Source organism: Rhinopithecus roxellana, chromosome 8 (genome assembly GCF_007565055.1).
Source record: "Rhinopithecus roxellana isolate Shanxi Qingling chromosome 8, ASM756505v1, whole genome shotgun sequence".
Lineage (NCBI taxonomy): Eukaryota > Metazoa > Chordata > Mammalia > Primates > Cercopithecidae > Rhinopithecus > Rhinopithecus roxellana.
Genome location: NC_044556.1, coordinates 52,551,436 through 52,573,738, shown reverse-complemented (window position 1 = coordinate 52,573,738; position 22,303 = coordinate 52,551,436). Strand labels below are relative to the sequence as shown.

Genomic DNA, 22,303 nt, shown 5'->3' with positions numbered 1-22,303 from the left:
CAAGAGCTTGGTTTTGGACCTGTTAAGTATGATGTGGCAAAAGGGAAAAGAGGAGGAGGGGAGGTACACCAAGGGTCTAGGATGGGGCATGTAAGCAGCATGTGTTTGAGGTTTCAATGGTGGCAGCAGGAACAAAAATCCTGTGCCGTATGGAGAGCTGAGCTCTCCATTCATTAAGAATGGAATCACATCTTAAGCCAGAAGGAGAAGGGGAGGGTGGCAGGACACAGAAAAAGGACAGAAGTTTCTGAGAACCCCCTACTCAAAAAGGAGGTAGTTATGTACACAACAGAAATGACAAACCAGGCCCTCGAGGCTGTACCCCGCATGTCCATGAGTCAATGGCAGGACTCAGAAGTTCCTGGCTTTTTCTATTACTAAGCCTACTTAAAAGTGAAAAAAGAAATCAAGATAAAAATACTTTTTAGTTTGGTTAGGCTTACAAGTGAAATGGTAAGGAAGAATATGCACATGCTCTTTTCTTTTCAAGGTTAAATGCTTCCTTGTCAAGTAAAGATGTCCGTGGAAGTCAATGTCCTTTCTTACAAGTAGTGGCTGCATATTCCCTCAAGCGGGAATGAGAATTTGAGAAATGATTGCCTATTTCACAAAATCCCAGTGAACTCAGATGAGATGTGATTCTAGATATTATATCTTAATGACCCCTCTTTCCACTGTCTTCAAAGAGCATAAAATGGCTCTTCTTGCTGTGAGAAGCTGTTAGCTTGAGTCAACTTCTGCTCAGCAACACGCTCTCTCTTGACAGTGGGCTCTCTATTCATCTCTGTATCCCTAGGTACAGAGCAGGTGCTTAAAATTGCAGACTGCACCATCAGACCTCTGCAGTGGCTTTCTTCCTGTCTCCTGCTCAGTAAGGTAAGGAAATTGTGTTCTACTGGGTATCCAGAGACCAGAATGTTTTCTTGTTTTTTTTCCACCATCGTCATAATCCTAAAACAAATAATTTATTCCTGCTAGGATCTCAGCTTTCTTATCTGAAAATAGATTTTGACTAGATTAATTCCAAGGTTTCTTTCAGTTAGGAAATTTTATGGTTCTATGATTCATCTTTCTAGATATAAATTTAATTTGTGGTTATAAATAGTGTGTTCAGAATTTTCTCTCAAGAAAGGATCAAATACGAGCTTTCAGTAGCACAGGTTACAAGATATCTACATCTGCCTCCCAGGTCCTCATGTGCAGAGATGGTCCACGGTAGTGCTCACATTAGTTTTGCCCCAGTGAACATTCCTGCCAAATTCAGATTATCTAGATCCTCTTCTTTTTCTTTTCTTCTCTAATTAAAAAAAGAAAGAACCGTGAAGGGACAAAATGGGAAGAGACAGAAGAAAAATTCTTCTAGAACCTGTGTTTTATTGATTGTGGGTGGCTGCAGCAACAGGATATAAGATGAAAATTCAAAGACAGGTATCTCCGAATTGGGGCAAAGTTGCATGGTCCAGGTTGCTCTTCTCTCTTTCCAGATAATGTCTCTGCAATGTTACTGTAATTTTTACATGATTTGCAATGATGATAAAAGAGTGCAGTGGTCAGGCAGAAGACAGAAGGGCAGCATTGTCCTGGAAATTATATGCGTGCATGCGCATTCGCGCACACACACCCCTTTACTTCTCTGTAAGTAGGATGGGATTACCACATCATCTCCAATGATGTCAGTGGGAGTATTTGGGACAGAGATGGGGGAAAACAAGGAAAAAAAGGAATTATTGTGACTAAGAAAACACAGTGGGAAAAAAAAAAACCAAGTGTATTAAATTGAAGAGTGTTATGCATTATAGCTATGATGACACTGCTAATGATATTATTCAAACAAGACAGTTGTAGTCAATCAAAATACCCACCTTAGCCTCTGAAAGGTCTTTCAATAATGAAAATACTTTTTGTAAATAAGGGTGTAAATTTAAGAGGCATATATGCCCATTAATTAAACTGAGTTGAAGCTAAGACAAAACAATGGACTTACCACTCGTACAAAAGTGCATAAGCTCATGAATCATAGCTAGACGTTTAGTGTTGTTCCATGGTGGGGGTAGAGGGAATTGAAGGAATTCCCACAGTGGCAACTTGGACTGCATCTCCTGCTCAATTTGAACTGGATCAAAATTCTTTTGGTCCTGATGAAAAAGAGCAACATGACAGAAGACATTAAAGTAAGCTGTCAAGTGCCTTATGCATATGGAAAAGGCTAAACATGATACCTTCACTCTCATTATTTGGGAACAGAGGAAATCAATGGTAATTGGGAAAGACAAACTTTTGGGATTTTGCTGAAGGTCAAAAAGCTAGTTCCTATGTTGCCAGGAGTTCCTGGTGCACAAAAAGGACTGATTCTTCATTCACAGTGACAAACTGCCAAAGTCTCATATATATTCATCTCTCTCTTTTGAGATCCTTTTCTGGCTTCTACTAGTTTTTCATAGCAGCAGATATTTAAAGCAAATAATCATAAGGTTTTAATGCACATTTAGTGGTGGTAACAATTAATTGAATTGTTAATTAAACCTCAATAATCAGACAAATTTCCTAGGCTGACATCATTTTCCCCTGTATCCAGGTTCATTTTCCAGGTCCTACTTTGTACACAAGTATCTATTTTGTACATTACATTTTAATTAGTGTTGATGAAGTTATCTAATTAGCTTCTGTCAATTGAATAGTTACACACACACTTTCCCACATCAGTTTTCTTTGGCTAACCCGATTATCATTACCTTCAGTGTGTACTTCTTGTGGGCGTGTGCATCATGATAGTTCAGTAGGAGGGGGCCTTTGGGCACTGCTTTGCTTCCACTTTCTTCTTCAGATAAAAATATTTCCTGAAGATTCTATGCAAATTGAAATAATATTGATTTAAAGAGAGAATCTACGCTTTTCCAAAGCATGAAGACTCTGCTATCTCAGACTATCTGACCTTTTTCTCCCTCTCTGAGAGACAGAGTGAGGGCAGAAGGGACACAATATGAGCTGCGATTCTGTGGTCTAGCCCGTCTGCTCTGGGGGATGGCTCCCGCAGACTGGGTGGGACAAGATCTTCTTCAGTTGCCACAACCTGTTGAAATCAACAATGAGAGGAATTGGTATAAGGGTCCGCTCTTTAGTGATACTTGCTGCTCATTGTTTCATTCCCATTGCTTAGTAAGAACCAGTCCATTTCTACAACCCAAGTACCACTGCTGACACAAAATGGCAGGAAACTATCAGTGACCACCAAATAAAAGGAAAAGTGTTTGCAATCCATGCATTAAGGTAGGTACAAATTTAACATTTGTATTAAAATAGATAACATAAAAATGGTAAACAATAAACTTTTGATGAAAATATTTCATGAAGATTCTATTCAAATAGAATAATATACTTTTTCTTAATATTTACTCTTTATGTTAAAGCAGTGGGAAGAGTGCTCATACAACTTTGGATTCATTCAATATTTACTGAATGTCTACCATAAGCCACGTACTACATAACACATCTTCGCATGTGATCATTTAAGCCTCATAGCAATCTTGTGGGGGCAGATATTATTTTCCATTGTATAGAGGAGAAAACTAGGGTGATTGGCCAAAGCTCAAGGATATTGAGTGGGAGAAACTGGGGTTCAGGCCAGATCCTCATTCTTTCTTCAAAAATAGAAAAGTTATTAGATTATGAGATCAGCAAATGGAATAGTGTCTCCTTTATGTGGGGAAAGTGAGGTCTAGAAAGATTAAGCACCTTGTTCAATTTTACATGGTAAACAAGTAAAAGAGGTTGAAACATTATCAAGTTAGGCACCTAATTTACAGCTTTTCCCTTTACCCTATATCCTATAATCATCCTCTATGATTTCATATCCCTCTACAAGTTTCCTCAGCCTTGGCATTAATGACATTTTGGCCTAGATAATTACTTGTTGTAGGGGGCTGTCCTGTGCACTATAGGATGTTTAGCAATGTCCCTGGTGTCTACCCATTTTATGCAAGTAGCACCCTTCCAGATGTGACAACCAAAAATATCTCCAGACATAGCCAAATGTCCTCTGGGAACAAAATCACCTCCTGTTGAGAACTACTGCTCTAGAATAACAAAATTGCATCCTATTCTTTACCTAGAAACACCCTGCTGTCAGAAGAGTCACTCACTGTTTCCACTTTCTATCCTCTGATCATTTCTTGGACCCACTTCAATCATAAAAGATGACTCAAAACTGTTTCTTCTCTGAAATGTTCAATTCTAACATCCCATCCTGTAAAATGTCATCCCATCATTCTATATTTCAGTTTTTTCATCCCTTTATTATTATTAAGCCTTAGTTCATTCAACATGGATCTACTGAGTGGCTTCTATTTGTGAGGTACTGAGCTCATTAACTGTCTCTTTTGGTACCTGGAACATAGTAGATGGTTAATAAATGTTGCTTTAAGTTTAGTAGAATAAAACAAGAAAGGCTAAGATAAATAAAATAATGATACTGCAAGCTCTATAGGGCTTTTGTACTTTTATGCATTTATTGATATAATAAAACTATTGGTATTCTAAAAACTTCATGGAGCAATTGTAGGTAAATATTAGTGTAGCTATCTAATTGGTTAGAAAACTAAGGCAGTCAAAAACCAGAAAAATGTATATGGGAGGTAATAGAGATGATAGAGTCTGAAAAGGACTTCAAATAAACCTTTTACGTATTAACAGAAAAAAATGTGTCACATCCATGAACTAAAACAATAGGCAATTGTAAAAAAAATTAGAGAATTTATAAATTAAAAACATTACTGCCAAAACAAAACTTCAATAGCAGATTGGACTCCCTGAAGAAAGCATTAGTAGGAAGGTATGCTGGAATTCCCAAAGGCATAAAATTGAAAGAAAACTTAAAAGACAAAGAGGAAAACCCTGAAGCTCCAACATCCATTCAGTAATAATTAAGGTAAATTGATAGTAAAAATGGTACTTGAAGATAGAAGACTTTCTCAGAATCTTCTAAATTTAACAAATATTGTATTTAGTGTCTACTATGGGTTAGGTATAGTTATTGTGTGCCGAGCACACAGCAATGAACAAGACTACATTGTTACTGCTTGCGTGGAGTTTATATTCTAGTAGGAGGATGGTGAAGGTAAGAAAAAATAGCTGATCAATATATTGCAAAAAGAAAAGCTGTTGATAAGAAAACAAGGCGATGTGGTAGAGAGTGCTGTGTGTTGTGTGGGGGAGAGGGTTCTTTAGATCAGGTGGTCAGAGAAGACCTCTCTAAGGAATGACACTTCCACTGGAGACTCTCCAGAAAGAGAGAAAGCTTTCTAGGTAGAGAAGTTAGAGTAAAAGGTTAAGGTGGAATTAAGTAACATATGTGAGGAAAAACCAGAGGCCTATGTAGATGATGGTGTGTGTGTGTGTGTGTGTGTGTGTGTGTGTGTGGTGGCGGGCAGGAGGTGAAATGACAGGTACATCTCAGAACTCTATTTTTAGGACCTTTATGGGACAGTGTAAGGAATTTTTATTTCACACACAATGTGACTGGAAATCAGATTATAATTCTCTTACACCATAATGACAAGTTTGATAAAATCATACCTCGACATAGTCTTGTGTTATCAATTATAAAGAGAAAACCCTAACAACTGCTAGAAAGAAAAATAAAGATTATCTGCAAAGAAAAAAGTATCAGATTGACATCGGACTTCTTAGCAGCAACATTAAAAGACAACAATGCAGAAATCCCATCCAAGTACTTTTCTGTGCAGATTCACTAGGTTTTAAGTCATTTCTGCTACTTAGTATTTGAACAAAAAACGTTTTGTGCCTCAGTTTCCTTATCTGTAAGATGGGTGATATGGTTTGGCTCCGTGTCTCCACCTAAACCTCATCTCGAATTGTAATCCCCACGTGTCGAGGGAGGCAGGTGACTGGAGCATGGGGGTGGTTTCCCCCATGCTGTTCTTGTGATAATGATGGAATTCTCAGGGGACCTGATGGTTTTACAAGTGGTAGTTTTTTCTGCTGCCTTGTGAAGAAGGTGCCTGCTTTGCCTTCCACTATGACTGTAAGGTTCCTGAGGTCTCTCCAGCCATGCAGAACTGTGAGTCAATTAAACCTCCTTTGTTTACACATTACCCAGTCTGGGGTAGTATCTTTATAGCAGCGTGAAAATGGACTAATACAATGGGGGATAAAAACAGTTCCTGCTTCATAGGATTGTTCTGAGGATTACATGAGTTAACATATTGAAAGTATTTAGAACAGTTCCTGGTGCCTATAAGTGCTACGTATGTGCTACTAGTATGAATAACAAAACTCTTTCAGATACACATAGAACATTCATGATGACCATGTTACATGAGGTCACACAGGAAGCCTCAGGAAATTTTAACTTGCTAACTTGCAGAACATGCCTACTGATCATAATGTAAAAAAAATTAGAAATCATCAGTAAATAATGAAAATCAAAATAATTCATGGGTTACACACGTAAATAAATTAAAAGATTTTAGAATTGAATACACTGAAAGCATCAGGATGCAGACAAAGAAACACTCGAAAAGAAATGTGTAGCCTTAAATAAAGCAAAAAGACTAAAAATAAATGAAGTAAGCTTTGAATTAAAACGAAATACAAAATAAATCCAAAGAAAGAAACATGGAAATGACAGAGATGAACCAGACATGGTGGTTCATGATTGTAATCCCAAGGCTTAGGTGGGAGGTTGGCTTGAGGCCACGAATTAAAGACCATATTGGGCAACATAGCAAAGCCTTGTCTCTACAAAAAAAATTATTTTAAATGTGCTGGGCATGGTGGTGCATGCCTGTTGTTCTAGATACTCAGGAGGCTGAAGTGGGAGGAACACTGAGCCCATGAGTTTGAGATTGTGAACTGTGATTGTGCTACTGCACTCCAGCCTAGGGGACAGAGAGAGACCTTGTCTTAAAATAATTAAGTAAATAAAAAATATATAAATAAATAGATGAAATTAATGAAGAGATTAATAAAATAAAAAGTAAAAAGGTGTTGATCAATGAAACAAAATACTGGTTCTTTGAAAAGACCAATACAATAGCTATGCCCTTAACAACCATGATCAAGAAAAGGTAGGCACAAATAAATAACATCAGTCATGAGGAAAGGTACACAACCCGATACAGAGGAAATTTTAGAACATATTTAAGTGAATTTAAATTTATTTAAGCACATTGTATCATATTTAAAACTCCAGTAAAATATTTATTAAGACATACTCATTAAGAAAAAAGCTAACGACAAAAATTGGCCTCAGAAATACAAAAATCTAGTTAAATCTACAAGCATGAAAGAAATTTTAAAGATAAAGACTATTAACCACCCCACCCACTTGTCCATGTCCTCTTCCTCTTCCTCTTCCATTAAAATGACACCAGACACAGAGTACTGAGGATATGTTCTACCAAAACTTCAGGGAATGTTACATAAATGGCTCCAGAGAATAGCAAAAGAAAAGAGAATTGAAGCTGAAGATCTAAGCAGACTTTAGTTTCATCTGAAATATTCTAATCTTTATAAAGGTGAATGCATTTAGGTATTATAATTTTAAAATAGTGTAAAAAAAAAAAAACAGAAGCCGGGAAAGATGAAATAATTTACTCAAGTATACAACCTGGGAAAATGCCTCAGAGTATCCCCACCTGTTCTAGCATGCAATGCAGTATCAGGGGCACAGAAATGAATTCCTCTGGAATCGGATTCAGCAAATCATTGTAGTATCTCATGTCTACTTCAGTTGTGATGACTGAAGTCACTGTAAAATATAGAAAAAACCATTGCCCAATTAAGATGTGTTCTCCATTATTTCCATCAACATTTCATTCATAATTTCAAACTATGACTATGCACTAATAAATGCAGGAGCTGTAGGTGAAGGGAGGCTGAAGGTAATATGGAGGGCAGTCATTATCTCTTAAAGTGCCAGCTCGTGGTGTTGATCCTTTAGCAGCCGATTTCATACATGCCTGGTGGTGGAGCTTGCGGTTCTTCATACTGTGTTTTCTTCTTTCCAGGAGCTGGTACAGCAGGTTGTGGAGCCTAGAAAAAGAATAATTAAAAAGAAACAACTGAGATACCCAGCTGAGAGATGCCCTCACCAAATGCTGGTATGATGAGATCCAACAGGATTCTGAGGTTGTATAATTATGTTCACACCACAAAATCATCTGCTAATATTAGAACCAAAGGAAAAGAGTTTTGCTTGATGAAGGAAAGAAGGTAATGGTATAGACATTATTCAGTTTTTCCCACCAGAACCCACTGAGCAATTGTGGAGAAAGTGATGGGGTGATGGGGCACTGAGCATCAAACAGGCTTTTTTTTTTTTTTTTTTTTTTTGCCCCTGGGTGACTCAGAGTCATCCCATTTTCCCTCTCCCAATTCTTCAGCAGTTCTCCATTGCCTACATGATATAAACCAGACTCTCAACTTAGCACCAAAGGAGATTCATAACCTGGCTCCTGCCTCTCCAGGTTTAGTTTCTGTTGTTCTTCACTTTGCACATGCAGCCTGGGATCACTGAACTACACTGTACTCCTGGTTTGTGCCATAGTACTGCTTTTCTTTGACCTCCATATCTTTGTACATCTTTGACCCTTTCTTGAGAATATCATTCTGTCCCTTTCCCCTATCACGCTTTCTGTTAGGCACTTCATACTCATCTTTCCCCACATCGAGAATCCTGGTTCAATTTTCCTGACTTCCCTCTCTTTGCTCTGCTCCTCTCCAGATCAGGTGACCAGGTTTATTTCTTCTACTGCAAGCTGAGATGACTGCTCTCAGCATTCATCATGCTATGTTGAACTCATTGTTGACCTGACTGCCAAAGTTAACCTCAATGAGGAGGACAGGGAATGAGTTTTCATTATTGTATTGTCAGCATCTTACAAAGCGCTAGCACACAGCCAGGTGCTAAATAAATATTGTAATTACTTTATCAATATCCTTTCTGTCACAGATGTTATTCATTGTACCGAGTGCTAATAAGAGGGTTCCATCCCTGCCTCTGTAAATGTCTGGTAGTTGAGGAGCTCCATAAAGCCTCCATCATGTAGCTATCTTTTATGCCAGTAGGCAGTATGACCTTAATGTATTTTATAACTTTTTCTTCATATGCTTTATAAATATGAAAATAAAGTTGTTCAGTGAGTTGTTCATCCCACTAAAGACATTGAGCCCATGCCTACCTCCAAAGTTGGCATGGCTTCTAATACAGGTTTCTCATTAACCACTTGTGGAACATTAATAAGCTGCATACTTTCCAAATAGTGCTGGTGCTGCCTTTTCCAATCCAGGATGTCATACATCAGACAGGCAATATTTTCAAAGATATCAGTGCCCAATTTCAGCTACAAGTGAGAGATTTAATGGCAATTGGTTACTACTTTTATACTGTTGGAATCAGATATATGGTTTATATCTCTCTTAACAGCTACACCCATCAACTTTATACAGGAAAGCAAACCCCTAAATCCCCAAACCACTGAATCCCAGCCATGGTGACCCCATTTATATTCCTGAACCTTTCTTGTCCTTTTTTGTTTACCACAATGTGGACTGTTTCCTTTGGAGGGTCATATGGCTGCCTAATGTTTTAAGAGCCTAATTAACGCTTCAACTAAAATAAATACAACTGAGTCATGAGTTTCAGCAGTGTGGCCTATATTCTTAGTGTCTTAATTCCTAAAACACATTAGGTAACTTTAATATCCTCAGCCACTGACAAGTTATAGATGATTTCTTACCTGGCTATGCAAGGAGCACAATGGAAACACTGACTCTGCTTTGTGGATCCTCTACCCAAGTACATTGCATCTACACAAGTATTTGGGCAATCAGTATTTCTTCTTTTCCTCCAAGCTCCACTTCTTTCCTTTCACCTGTTCTATCTCTATGGCAAAACACTAAGAAATCCTGATAGACTATTGTTTCTATAATACCCACAGGTTTTATGAGCTGGCAAGCAAACTGTAGCTCAGATACCTCTATTACTTGGGCTTTTGTTTCCAGAAGTAGGAAAGCAATGTGATGACTGGGTCTGTCTGCCTGGAAGCAAAGAAGAACGAAATAGGCTCATCCTATGTCTGAGTTCAAGAAGTAAGGTGGTATGAGATGGTTCCTTGTATGCAGAAGTCCAGTGACATGCACAGCTCTGCCAATCACTATGGTGCACCTGGTTGCTTGCTGACTTCCCATTCCCACTAAGGCCGAGGCTTCTTCAGTCAAGCTTCAATCTGGTGTTGCTTGCCCAAATTCTGGCATAGAAATATGTTTTTGTTTTTGTTTTTGTTTCTAGGAAATAGAGTAAAACTTTTGCCCAGTGATCCCTTAGCTTAATCTAGATAATTCATTTTAAAATCCAACAGCAAATCACATGCTAAGGACAACACATTATTTCAGCAACCAGGGTCTTAACTTGAAATGTTGCCGATGTCTTCCAGGGACAGTTACCATGTCTTGAAGAGCATTTATTTGATGTAAAGCTTTTGTTACCTTGGTTCAACAGAAATATAGCCTGCTTGTTTGCAGCCAAAGTTTGGAAAGGTTGCAAATGCTTTCCTCCAATAAAAGGGGAAGAGGGCTCCTTGGATGGATCCTATCCTGGATATGAAGACATTATCAGTTTACAGATATAGCTTAAAGTGTGACACTATGCATTTGATCTGCTTCTACTAGGGGTAGATTTATCATTTTTATTCTTATTAAATGATCTTGTTTAAAATGAACTTTGATCTTACCTATTAAATTCAATGACCTTTTCTTCTAGAATCCAACTTAATGACTGAACCATTTTCAAGACTTTCCCTCCCCATTATCCTCAATGCCAGGTGCTTCACTCACATGCTCTGGTTTCTCTTCATAACGAATAAATCTTTCACCTTTTACCAAGTGCTTCACTCACAAACCGTATCTTAGAGAGGCATGCATGGGCTTTAAAAGATTACTACAGTTGGACCCAGACCACAGCCCTGGTATAAGTCGATATTCAGTAAATACCTGCAAATTGACTAATAGATCAGTCTGGGAAGCTGGGCAACACAGCCCTAATTGGCTCTGTAGAGACCTGAATGTTTTCATTGTTGACAGTTACCTTCATGGCCCAACTAGAGACCCTTTACATTAATGTTCCACTTCTGAAGTCAGGAATGTTCCACCATAACTAGAATGGTAATATTTTTCCACATAAAATAATTTTTCTGAACTTTAGTTGCCATTTAAACTCTTCCATTCTGTAGTTTTAAAGTAAAATATAGCCACTACCTATTTCTTTAAAAGGAAGTGATTGAAATCTAATGAATAGGAAATTGTGGACACTGCAGTGGGAAGCAGAGTGCTAGAAATGGTGCTCGGTCCTTTGAAGTTGCCATTGAATACCATAGTGTTCATGTCTATGTTCTGATGACACAATGGAATGTACACAATTTTAGACTCAATGCATTTCAGCTTTATTCAGCCTGTGCCTGGAAAGTAAAGAAGACACACAGTAGGGAGCACTAGCTAGAGACGGAGCAAAAGGTACTCGGTTTGAGACTGACTTAGAAGCATTCTCCTCTGAATGAATTATGGTTCAGGAATTATAAGGCTGGGATCTCCCATACCCTGTTGAACAAAAAATATACACAAGTTCTTTATAGGGTATGTAGCCAGGACTTGGCCCAAATGAGAGGAGTGGTGTTTCTTCAAAATTTAAATTTGTGGATGTGGGTTTTATTAACCAGAGATTTTACATGCTTGGGAGAACAGCTGGTCTGTGGAAGACAGAGTAAGAAGCTGGATTTGAGGTGGGATTTCAGGATCCCAAAGAAATAGCCTCTTCCCCCAATATATATCACATTTTTAGTATAATCTAGAATTTCAAGAAAATAGGATGGAATGTTCATATGTTACTTGGAATGCCAGTATCTCTGGGATAGGGAAACATATCGACCCAAGGCAACATGAAATAGTAAAGGACAGGACAGTGGGTCCTTCTTTGAGCTCAGGTTTAGGAGGCAGGAGAGTGGAAGACAAAGCAGGAAAGCTGAATCTATCTAGATGAAGGGGTGGGGAGGGGCAAGGACAAAGGGAGTTTGGAGTCTCCAGTCTTTCCCAGAACCAGCTCTGCTTTTTATCACAGCTTTTCTACATTCAGCTTCATTTTCCATGCAGAGAACAAGGCTGAGATTCATCAGGATATCAGACTTAAGTGTGGTGTTTCTACATAGTGACATCTAATGCCTTGGGTTAAGAGTCTTTATAACTCAAATGGATCTCTACATTACTACTTATTCAAGTCCTGTCTATCCTTCAGGGTTCAAGTCTAGCCACCCTCCTCAGCGTTATCACTTACTTCTCTAAGTGCATATCCATCTCAAGGTAATAGAACCAGGGACTCTCAGAGACCAAAGTGTCCATGCCCCATAGCCTACCCTCGGCTGTAGAAACAGTTTCATGCTTTGATCTCACTCTTCTTTCAGACAGTTGGCTTTTGTGTTTTTTTTTCTTGTCAGCTACCCACAGTCACTGTGCAGATACCCATCCATCCTCCACACTCCACTTTGCCCAGCCTTTTTCAGAGCACTCACTTGATATGGTCTTTCCCTAGGACTTCGCTTTCATTTCAGCTCCCTTAATGCTGAAATATATCGTCCTGCAGAGTATTCAACACTCCCAGGTCCCTGTTAGTTGGGATAAGGGGTCAACTAGAAAGAGACCTGAGAGATTTTCTGTAACAGAGGGATGCCTGAATACTTTCCACAACATCTTCCATAAGTAGTCACTTGACCTTCTGTTTTGTTAAAAAGCCATCATGCATCTGTCATTCACTACATTTCCAAACATTCCATTTTTTCTTTGTCTGAATTAGTAGGAAACTTAAGAGTTTGTTTCACATAATCGAGCCCCTAGATATACGGGTCCTTGACCACTGCTTCTCTGTTTCACAGTTTTAGTCTTGCCTCTCTGCAAGCTCCTCAATAGCAGGGGCCAGGAAACCCCACTCTTGGGAAATGCCTGATAACTACAGGGCCAAGATCAAGTCATCTTATTAGGATAGACCTTCTAGGCCAAATACATTAAAAGTAAGATTTTGGGCCAGGCACGGTGGCTCACACCTGTAATCCTAGCACTTTGGGACGCCGAGGCAGGAGGATCACCTGAGGTCAGGAGTTTAAGACTTCTTGGCCAACATGGTGAAACCCCGTCTCTACTAAAAATACAAACATTAGCTGGGCATGGTGGCATATGCCTGTAGTCCCAGCTACATGGGAGGCTGAGGCAGGAGAATCACTTGAACCCAGGAAGCAGAGGTTGCAGTGATATCACACCACTGCACTCCAGCCTGGGTGACAGCGCAAGACTTGGTCTCAAAAAAAAAAAAAAAAAAAAAAAAAAAAAGCTTGGGGGGAATAAAAGCAAGGGTTTAGAAAAGCAATGTATGAACTGAAACACAAAAAGTCAGACACGTAATTCAACAAACTATAAAATTTACTATTTAAAATTAATATATATGAAGATTCTAATTACTGCCTAGAACATTGTTGTTATAAAACAAAGCCACGTGTCACCAAATAAAAGAATCACCATCTTTTTGATCCTCATCTACTACATCTTATTATTTGTTGTTAATTCACACACTAAAAGCTAATGAATCAGACTATAACCATCATTGAGCATTCAATATTATCATTATCCTGATGATAAAAGAGCCTAGCTCAATGCCTTGTAATCAGCACTCAGTAACTATCTATGTCATGAATAAATGGAGCAAATAGAACCATTGTGTCACATGTTAAAACCATGCATTCTCAGTAATGTGTGCACTAACCATTATCTCGCCATCTGACCAGTCAGAAGGAAAATCAGCTGCTTTGACCATGTATTCAAGTCTAGCAACATCAAAGAGATTTGTTTCAGGTTTCTCATTATTCAGGACTGGTTCCAAGTACTTCCAGAAAGTTTTAAGCTCTTTTATGGCATTTTCTTTCTTCAATTTTTCTGCTTCTAGATCTAATAATAGCAACATGTTTATATTACAAAATGAGAGTGTTAAATGTTTTCCCACTTTAAGTGGACATGGTGAGTCACATGCATTGCAAGATATCTGTACAGTACCAGAAAATGTAAATAAAGGAATGTAATTTTGATAAATTTTTGAAGTTGGAGTATACAATTATTAAATCAGAGAACTTTACTTCTGAGATTCATATTAAATATGAGCTTATCTCATGCCTTCATTTTATAGTTGGGGCCCAGAAAGATTATGACTAGGTCACACATTTTGGGAGCTAAATATGTTCAAGATTTCCACCACTCTTAGATGACAATCTACATAGGACCAGTTTTTCTGCCAAATCACTATTTTAATCAACTTAGTGTCTGCTACATAACTGATTACAAATGCAATTTATCTGGTTCTCCTTCTTATATTGATAAAAACAGACTGGATCAATGTTGTATGTTTCAGTTACCTTTTGGTCACATTAAATAGCAAGAGGCTTCTCTGGGTATTTGTACTTTTACTGTAAAATAATGACAGATTTCCATAAAATTATGCTTAAAAATTTGCCTGAAATATTTATGCTTATTACATCTATATTTAAATAGTAGTTTCTACTACTAAGATCTCATTATTCTATTATAAAGTCTATTTTTTATTATTTCATTTTTATATATTTAATATTTTTACAGAGAGACTGTGTTTAGAGCTTATGCAGCATTTTCTCACTTCAATAACAAGCCATTTAATGTTATAACTATCCTCTGAGATAATCAGGAATAGCCTAGGTTTGAACCTCAACTTTTTAACTGAATAGGTGCCTCTAGACTGAGAGTCCATTTTTGTAAAATGGAAACAATAAAACATACTTCCTAGGCTTGTTGTGAAAACCACATGAATCAATGTACTTAATGCCCTTAGCATTGAGCCTAGTCCCAAGACAAGAGCCCAATACGTGAGCGCTATTAGTATTATCAAGGGTAGCTATTTCTAACTTTGAGCAGCAATTTAAAAATGCAGTGTTACAAAAATTGGGATGCGGCTGTGTAAGATACAAAGCACTGTGCAAATGATATTATTAATAAATAACAATAAAAGCAACAGCATATGGCAGAAAAAACTTGGGCATCTGGTAACACAATCTTACACCCCTTCCACAGAAGTCCCCAGCAAAAAGGGGCTTTCTGTTCCCCTTCCACAGAAGTCATCTAGGATAATCTTCTTAGATGAAGACCTCAAGGCTCAAAATGGCTAAATGGCAGCATGATTGGAACTTCATCCCACAACTTGCTAGTCTAAGGCTAGGAACATATAGCATCCCCATGACTTCTCACAATAAGCCAATAGCAGAACAGGGCAAGAAGCCTGTGACCTCCCCTGGGCTACTTGGTGACGTGACTTCTGCAAGAACAGATTATTAACAGTGATTCATCCAGCCCATCCTTTAGGTAAAACTTATAGATCAAATGCTACAGAGAAAGGTAGTTGGATAACCAAGTCTTCTCACCTACAGCCTGTCTTCTGTGGCTACACAGGGATATAACACAGGGTATGATATAAACACAGGGTATGATTTTAATTTGCAAAATTTACAACACTTGGCTGGTGCAAGCAGAGTAAATAGCAAATCAAAGTCTTGAAAAGATTTAATAATGTACGAATTGTATGACTATGTTTTGGACAGAAAATTATACTTGTATTTTAAGGACAGTGGGTAATACTGAAGGACTCAGTAAGTTGTGTAGCAGACTGCATACCTTCTGGCTGAAGAAGAACTTCCTGCTGCTGGTTAACTGCTGCCAGGTGTGACTGCAGAGGTTCATAATTCTCTGAAGATATTTTAATCACGCTCGTTATAGGAATGCCAAGCTCAGCCATAATTGCTAATAGTTGAGGATTGTTGAAGCCCACGACTATAATGTAATGTTGGGCACCATCATCTGGCTCATCGTCTGTTCAAAATACCATAAAGCAGAGCAGCCATCATTGTAAAAGAGAGCAGGTTGCACTCAGCCAGTTCAATGGCTATATACATTATGCATGCATTTATAATCCCTCTGGCTTGCCAAAAATGATCCAGTTGGCTGGAATGCAGTCATGTTGACTGTTTTTCATTATTGCTCTTCCAGTAAGAAGGCTGTGACTATTTTACAAAATATTGAGTCACTTTTGCAAATGAGACATAGGCGTAATAGAAGGACAAATCTATATGGGGCTTGTGGTCATGGAAAATGTGTGCTTGGGTTTTTGTTAAAGAGTTTGGCCTGTAACTTTTCTGGGTTCTAATCTCTTTTGAGCAACATCTGGCTTTACTCCTGAATTACAAATAGCTACAGCTTTGTGGTATTTTATAACTAGAGGTGTTTACAGGAGAGGGAAATATTGAATATAGACATGCTCCCTTAAAAAGTGTTGTATGCACTTAGGTCAATGGGTGTGAATCCGAGGATGGATTATGTAGTAACTATGTATTTATTGCATTAAAAATTTAAAATACATAGTGTGCACTTTCCTAACATTATTCTCCTTTATTTGGCCCTCGTTATACTGTTTTATGAATATTAAAACATAAGTTTATTATAGAATGTGACATTCTGGAGGGTGAGAATAATTGTTACACGTTAATACTGATAGCACATGGTACACAAAAGCACTACATTCACAAAAGCCCATTAAGATCAATACATAAACAGTGCAACAGAGGCACAATTTTTCATTTTTAAGTAATGACTTTTCTTCTAGCACTAAACTAATCAATGTTAATGTTGCCCATGAACTTCATAGTATCACTTCTTCCAAGTCTATTAGATTTAGAGCAGAGATGCATGAGGGGAGTCAACTGGTAAAGGATGGGAAAGCCCTCTGCTATCTCATTTAAATATGCAGATAATAACAAGTAGATCATTTGTGTTCAAGGGAAGGCAGGAATGAATTACTTACAACTGCCTAGGATGAATCATTTTTATATTAATAAACTAAAATGTAAGAAAAATTCTAGTGTCTCTATCTAGGTAGGGCAAAATGATTGTAGGGGAGTTAGGGTCAGGAAACTACGTGCTCTATGTGAGTCACCAAATTAACTGGTCTGATTTTATTACCACTGTGTTTCACTCATGACCATAATCACTTTTTATTTTGCTTTATAATTATGTCTGACTTTCCTATATGTGCACAACAAGATAGTAAGCTCCTTGGTGGCAGTCAACTGGCTATCTCAGCATTTATTTGCACTGTGTAAATGTGGCCTAGCAAGACACATGCTTAATAAATATTTGTATAAGAGAGGCAGGTGTAGTGGCTCTTGCCTGTAATCCCAGCACTTTGGGAGGCTGAGGAGGGAGAGTCACTTGAGGCCAGGTGTTCAAGACCACTCTGGGCAACATAAAGAGATCCTGTCTGTACAAAATAAATTAATAAGTAAAAAAGTTGAGCATGGTCGTGTGCCTGTAGGCCCAACTACTGGGGAGGCTGAGATGGAAGGATGGCTTGAGCCTGGGAGTTTGGAGCTGTAGTAAGCCATGATTGTGCCACTGCACTCTAGCCTGGGTGACAGAGGAAGACCCTGTCTCAAGAAAAATTTGCTTACAGACACAAATGAATTGCAAATAGAAGTCTTTTTCTCTCAGGGTGTCATGGGAGTAAGTGATTTATATTTCTAACTAGTGGAAAGGCTGGGAAAGACTAAGCACGGTTATTGGGATGACTGCTCCAATTGCATCACAGGTCATGAGGCAGGAAAATTCTAGTGTCTCTATCTAGGGCAAAATGATTATGAGGGAATTGGGGTCAGGAAGCTATGCACTCTATGTGAGTCACCAAATTAACTGGTCTGATTTTATTACCACTGCGTTTCACTCATGGGAGTGAAACACGTGAAAGGCACCGCCAGCAACAGCGCCTTACTGACCTATGTAACGATTGGTGTCGTCGTCTTCTCCTCTCCGCTTTAACTGGGTGGTCTTTTTCACTGGTGCATTGGCCTCAGGCTGATCTTTTCCCTTTCCTTTGGCAGGCTTGGCACTTGGAGTCTTTTTCTCCTTGGGAGATTTTGCTTTCCCTTTATCCTTTTCTAACTTAAGTTTGTCTTCTATTACCTGGAATGAGAGAACACTTTTTTCTCCAAATCAAACAGTGAGCAAGCAATGGCTTTTCTACTGCCAGGTGAATTAATTCTTCATCTCATTCAATCACTTGTATACTCTTTATTTTTTATGTATTCATTCTATAAGTCAGCTTAGTGGAGATTCCAGCTTAAGTTGTGACAAGGCACATTTATGTATGAGGACTGGAGGGGTGGGTGTCAGAAAGCTGGTTACACAGACTTCTGGAAGAGAATCAGTCCTACAGGATAGCCAAGTGTGGCCTAAGAAGTCACCCCAGTGGTTTGAAGGTAGGGCAGGAAGATAATTCTTAGTACAAAATGGGGTCAGGAGTTTAGGTTTATCTTTTAGTCTAGCCCTGGAGAGCCTCTGTCTGAGTTTCAGAGAGAGTTGGGGTTGGTTATTAAAAACAAAACAAAACAAGAATTAAAAATAAAAAGGAAAAGAGATATTTTGCTAAAATCTCCTTGATAAAGCATTTCATAGTACAAGTAATGTATTGACCAATTTTTAAAAAAAGATTAAAAGATTCTTTGGGAAACTTAGCATTAACTAAGTATTTTTATTATAATCCTACCAGAGAATGTGCAGACATAACCAATGCTTGCTATTTGATGTCTTCAAAGATGGGGTCAGAATAAAACATCAGTTGGCAACACGAATTCCTTCCATGATGCTCTGGGGCATGCTTAGATTGGCATGTGCCATGTAAAGATTAATTCCGCCCCAACACCCCGCTTTTCTTTCTTTCCAAACAGTTGGCAAAAATGTTGTGTAGTACTTCATAATGTAATTACACTTTCAGTTCATACGTTTATTAATACGAATTAGTTGTACTCATTGAAATGTTGTGGCAGTGCTGGATCATAAGGTGGCCCTGCAGAAGACCTGGAATATGTTTATACTGATATTATTATCTCTACTTAACAAAATTAAAACAAAACTAATTACATTATTGCAATGTCTTGGACTCTGATATCTACCTGAGGCCACAAAATCCAAATTTGAAAAACTCTATGACATTAGATATGGGGAGAGATGATATGCTGCTTTGACACCCAGCTAACAGAATGTAACACAGAAGGGGAGAGGAGCACTTCCCCTACTCCATGTGGCTTCTGGATGTTAAGGGCTCCAGAGGGCCCAGTTTAGCTTTGGCATCCAGTGGTGCCCATGGGTTCTAGCACCCATGGCTCTAGTGGTGATGAAACTGCCACAATCTGTACTTGCTCCTAAGCAGAAGGGGACATCATCAGCAGGGGCTTCAAGTGTCACTCACAGCCTGGGGTGGAAGCAGGTACAGACTGTGAAATGGTCTTAACCATTTCTAGAAAGTGAAGAGAAATCCATCGTGGCTAGAACATATATAAGTGGTAAAATTAACTCCCTAGAAGAGCTAGGGTCAAAGAAGAAAAGATATCCGTGGAGTGGAAGTGGAGGTCCGGGGAAACCGCTCTATGCCAGACCAGAAAAGGGGATTGGAAGGAAAGGAGAGCATTACCAAAGTCAAGCTTGCCAGACTTTACACACATCTCCCTTAGTTGATTCCCAATGACACAAATGTGGTAATCTTAACAATAGAATTTCATTAAGAACAGAAGTTCTGAAAATGTATGGGATGTTGGTATTCATCTACCCATTCATTCATTCAGTGAATATTTTTATGAGCTTCAATTTCTGTCCCAGGCTTCCTCAGCAGCAGAGGGAAACATCAGTGGAGGCTGCAGGTATCATTCACAACACTGGGTAGAGGCAGCAATGAGAGCACAGGTAAGGTACAGAGGAGTGAAAGGGTCCTAGCATTTCTCTCTGCACCAGGTATAAATCGGTGCCTAAAATGGGGCTGGGCTCTGCCCCTTGAGCTCACAGCCCACGGGGAAAGATAGAGAAAAAGAAATACAAACAAACAGATAAAAATGTAACTACAAATTTTAATGACTGCTATGAAGAATAAAACCCACTGTAGTTATAGAAATACAATTGAGAACACTTTCATAAGTAGGTGATGAATGACTCTGTGGAAATGACATTTGAGTAAAGACCTCAAAGACAAGAGTCATACACATAAGAAGGAGGGAAAATGTAGTGTGTGTGTGTGCATGCATGCGTGTGTGTGTGTGTGTGTGTGAGAGAGAGAGAAGGCCCTAAGGCATAAGAAGTCAGTCATGTTCAAAGAACTGAAAGGAGATGAGCCCAGCAGGGAAATTAGCAGTGGAGGTGCAGAGTAGCCCAAGATGAGGTGTGTGAGGCAGGGCGTGGGCCAGGCCATCCAGGGCTTTCAAGGTAGAGATAACAAGTTTATGTCTTAACTAAAATGCAATGGGGATTTTAAAGGGTTTTAAGTAGATGAGCTCTATGATTTTGTAAGATTGGAAACCAGAAGACTCAGGAAACTCTCACAATAGTCCAGATAAAACCCAATAGTGACTCAGATTAAAGTGTTGGCAGAGTGAAGAAAAATAGATAGAGATGTATTTTGGGTATCAAAGCTTCATGGGTTGAAAGATTAGATATGAAGTCTGAATAAGGAGGTACATTAAGATAATGCTGTGGATTTTAGTTTGAGAAACTGGGTGGTTGATGGTGTCATTTACAGAGATACAGAAGACTGGGGTGTTAAATGGTTTTTACTTAAGGTGGACAGAATATTAATAGTGCTATGTCAACTTTGAGATGCCTCTTGAGAGGTCAAGAAGGTAATTCAATACACACATTCTCTCCCCAGAAGAGAAATTTGGCTACAGTTACAATTTCAGGTGTGCATAACATACAGATAGTAGTTAACTGCATGGGAAGAGATGAATCACCATGGGTGAGGGTTCTTGAGAAATATGAGAACTGAGTCTGAGGTCATGGTAGGGACTCCAATGCTTACCAATGGATATAGGGAGAGATGCCAGCAAAAAGAGATAGAGAAGTGGCTAAAAAGGTAGGAAAAAATATATGGTGTGAAGCTAGAGAACTAAGAAACCAAAAAGGGCAAAAAGACAAGAATTGGCAGTTGTAGGTAACATTAAGAGCAATTATGGTGGAGTGTGGAGGTGGAAAATAGGAGGGCAGTATCAATAGAGAAACCACTTTTATGGACAACTGTTTCTGGAAGTTTGGTTGTGAAGCAGAACCAGAGCTCTGAGTTGTTCAGTGGGTGAGTGGATGCAAGGGGGGTATAATAAGGTCAAGGTATGTCTATATGTAAAGTCAAGAGATGTTATGCTTGCAGGCTGATGGAATGATCCAGTAGAGAAGGAAACAGTGAAGATATAGGGCTGAGGAGATTAAAGTTCTCCAGGAGTCAACATGGGATAGGAACAAAAGAATGTGTCAATGACTGGACCTTGATAGAAAGAGAGGGAATTTCTTAGTTTCATAACTAAGAACAACAAGAAGAGGATGGGTGCAAGAAACAGAGACATCTTGATGGTGTTGAGAAAATGTTTCAATTTTTTCAAGTGAAGCATGAGGCAAAGTCATCAACTGAGAAAAGGCAGGAAAGAGGTAGGAGGTTTGAATAGGGAAGATGACATAAGAGTTATCTTATGTCAGAAAGTTGGGGAGCAAGCTTACTGAGGTAATATGGTAGGACTCTGCTAGTGGTGAGAACTTATTGAAAATGTTGAGATTGTTAATTTTAAATGAAATTAGTCTAATTGTGTGAATTTCTCCATTTATATTTAGCTGCTCAGGAATAGAAATGAAAATGATGGATCACTGAGTTCACCCTGGGAGGGGTTTTGCAAAATGATTGTGATAGAAGGAGAGAAGAGCCAGAGGAATCAAGAGTGAGCAGAGAAACAATAATATTGATTGGATCATGGAACCTAAGCCAAACAAATAGCAGGAGAAGACAATGAATATAAAGTGTTGGGATCTATGGACTGGGATTTATAATGTGGTTGAAGAAATTATGTAGGAGAATATTGGATTATGAGTAAGAGACAGGGACAGGAAATTTCCAAGGTTAGAGAACAGGAGATCTCAAGACTTTGGAGGTGATGAGGGCTTCAGCGATGACAAGGTTCAAGGGAGGCAATGGCTTAGGCGGAGAGGAGGAAATGATCATTAGAGAACTAAGAGGCCAGTAAGAAGAGCATTCCTCAGTAATAGAAAACATCAAAAAAAAAGAAGAAGAAGAGGAAGAAGAGGAAAAAGGAAGAAGAAGAAGAAGAAGAAGAAAGAAGAAGAAGAAGAAGGAGGAGGAGGAGGAGGAGAAGGG

The 22,303-nt window shown here is 38.7% G+C and overlaps 1 protein-coding gene across 1 annotated transcript in view; it reads right to left on the bottom strand.

Moving 5' to 3' along the window:
- Positions 1–22,303, bottom strand: part of SPAG17 (sperm associated antigen 17) — a 258,327-nt gene that overhangs the window by 148,627 nt on the left and 87,397 nt on the right. The window contains exons 5-13 of the mRNA XM_030935882.1: positions 17,898–18,084; positions 15,748–15,942; positions 13,820–14,001; positions 9,201–9,362; positions 7,980–8,052; positions 7,656–7,768; positions 2,933–3,070; positions 2,733–2,846; positions 1,985–2,135 (exon numbers count right to left, since the gene is read on the bottom strand). Of these exons, the coding sequence (XP_030791742.1) occupies positions 1,985–2,135; positions 2,733–2,846; positions 2,933–3,070; positions 7,656–7,768; positions 7,980–8,052; positions 9,201–9,362; positions 13,820–14,001; positions 15,748–15,942; positions 17,898–18,084 (1,315 nt within the window). The remainder of the gene's footprint in view (positions 1–1,984; positions 2,136–2,732; positions 2,847–2,932; positions 3,071–7,655; positions 7,769–7,979; positions 8,053–9,200; positions 9,363–13,819; positions 14,002–15,747; positions 15,943–17,897; positions 18,085–22,303) is intronic.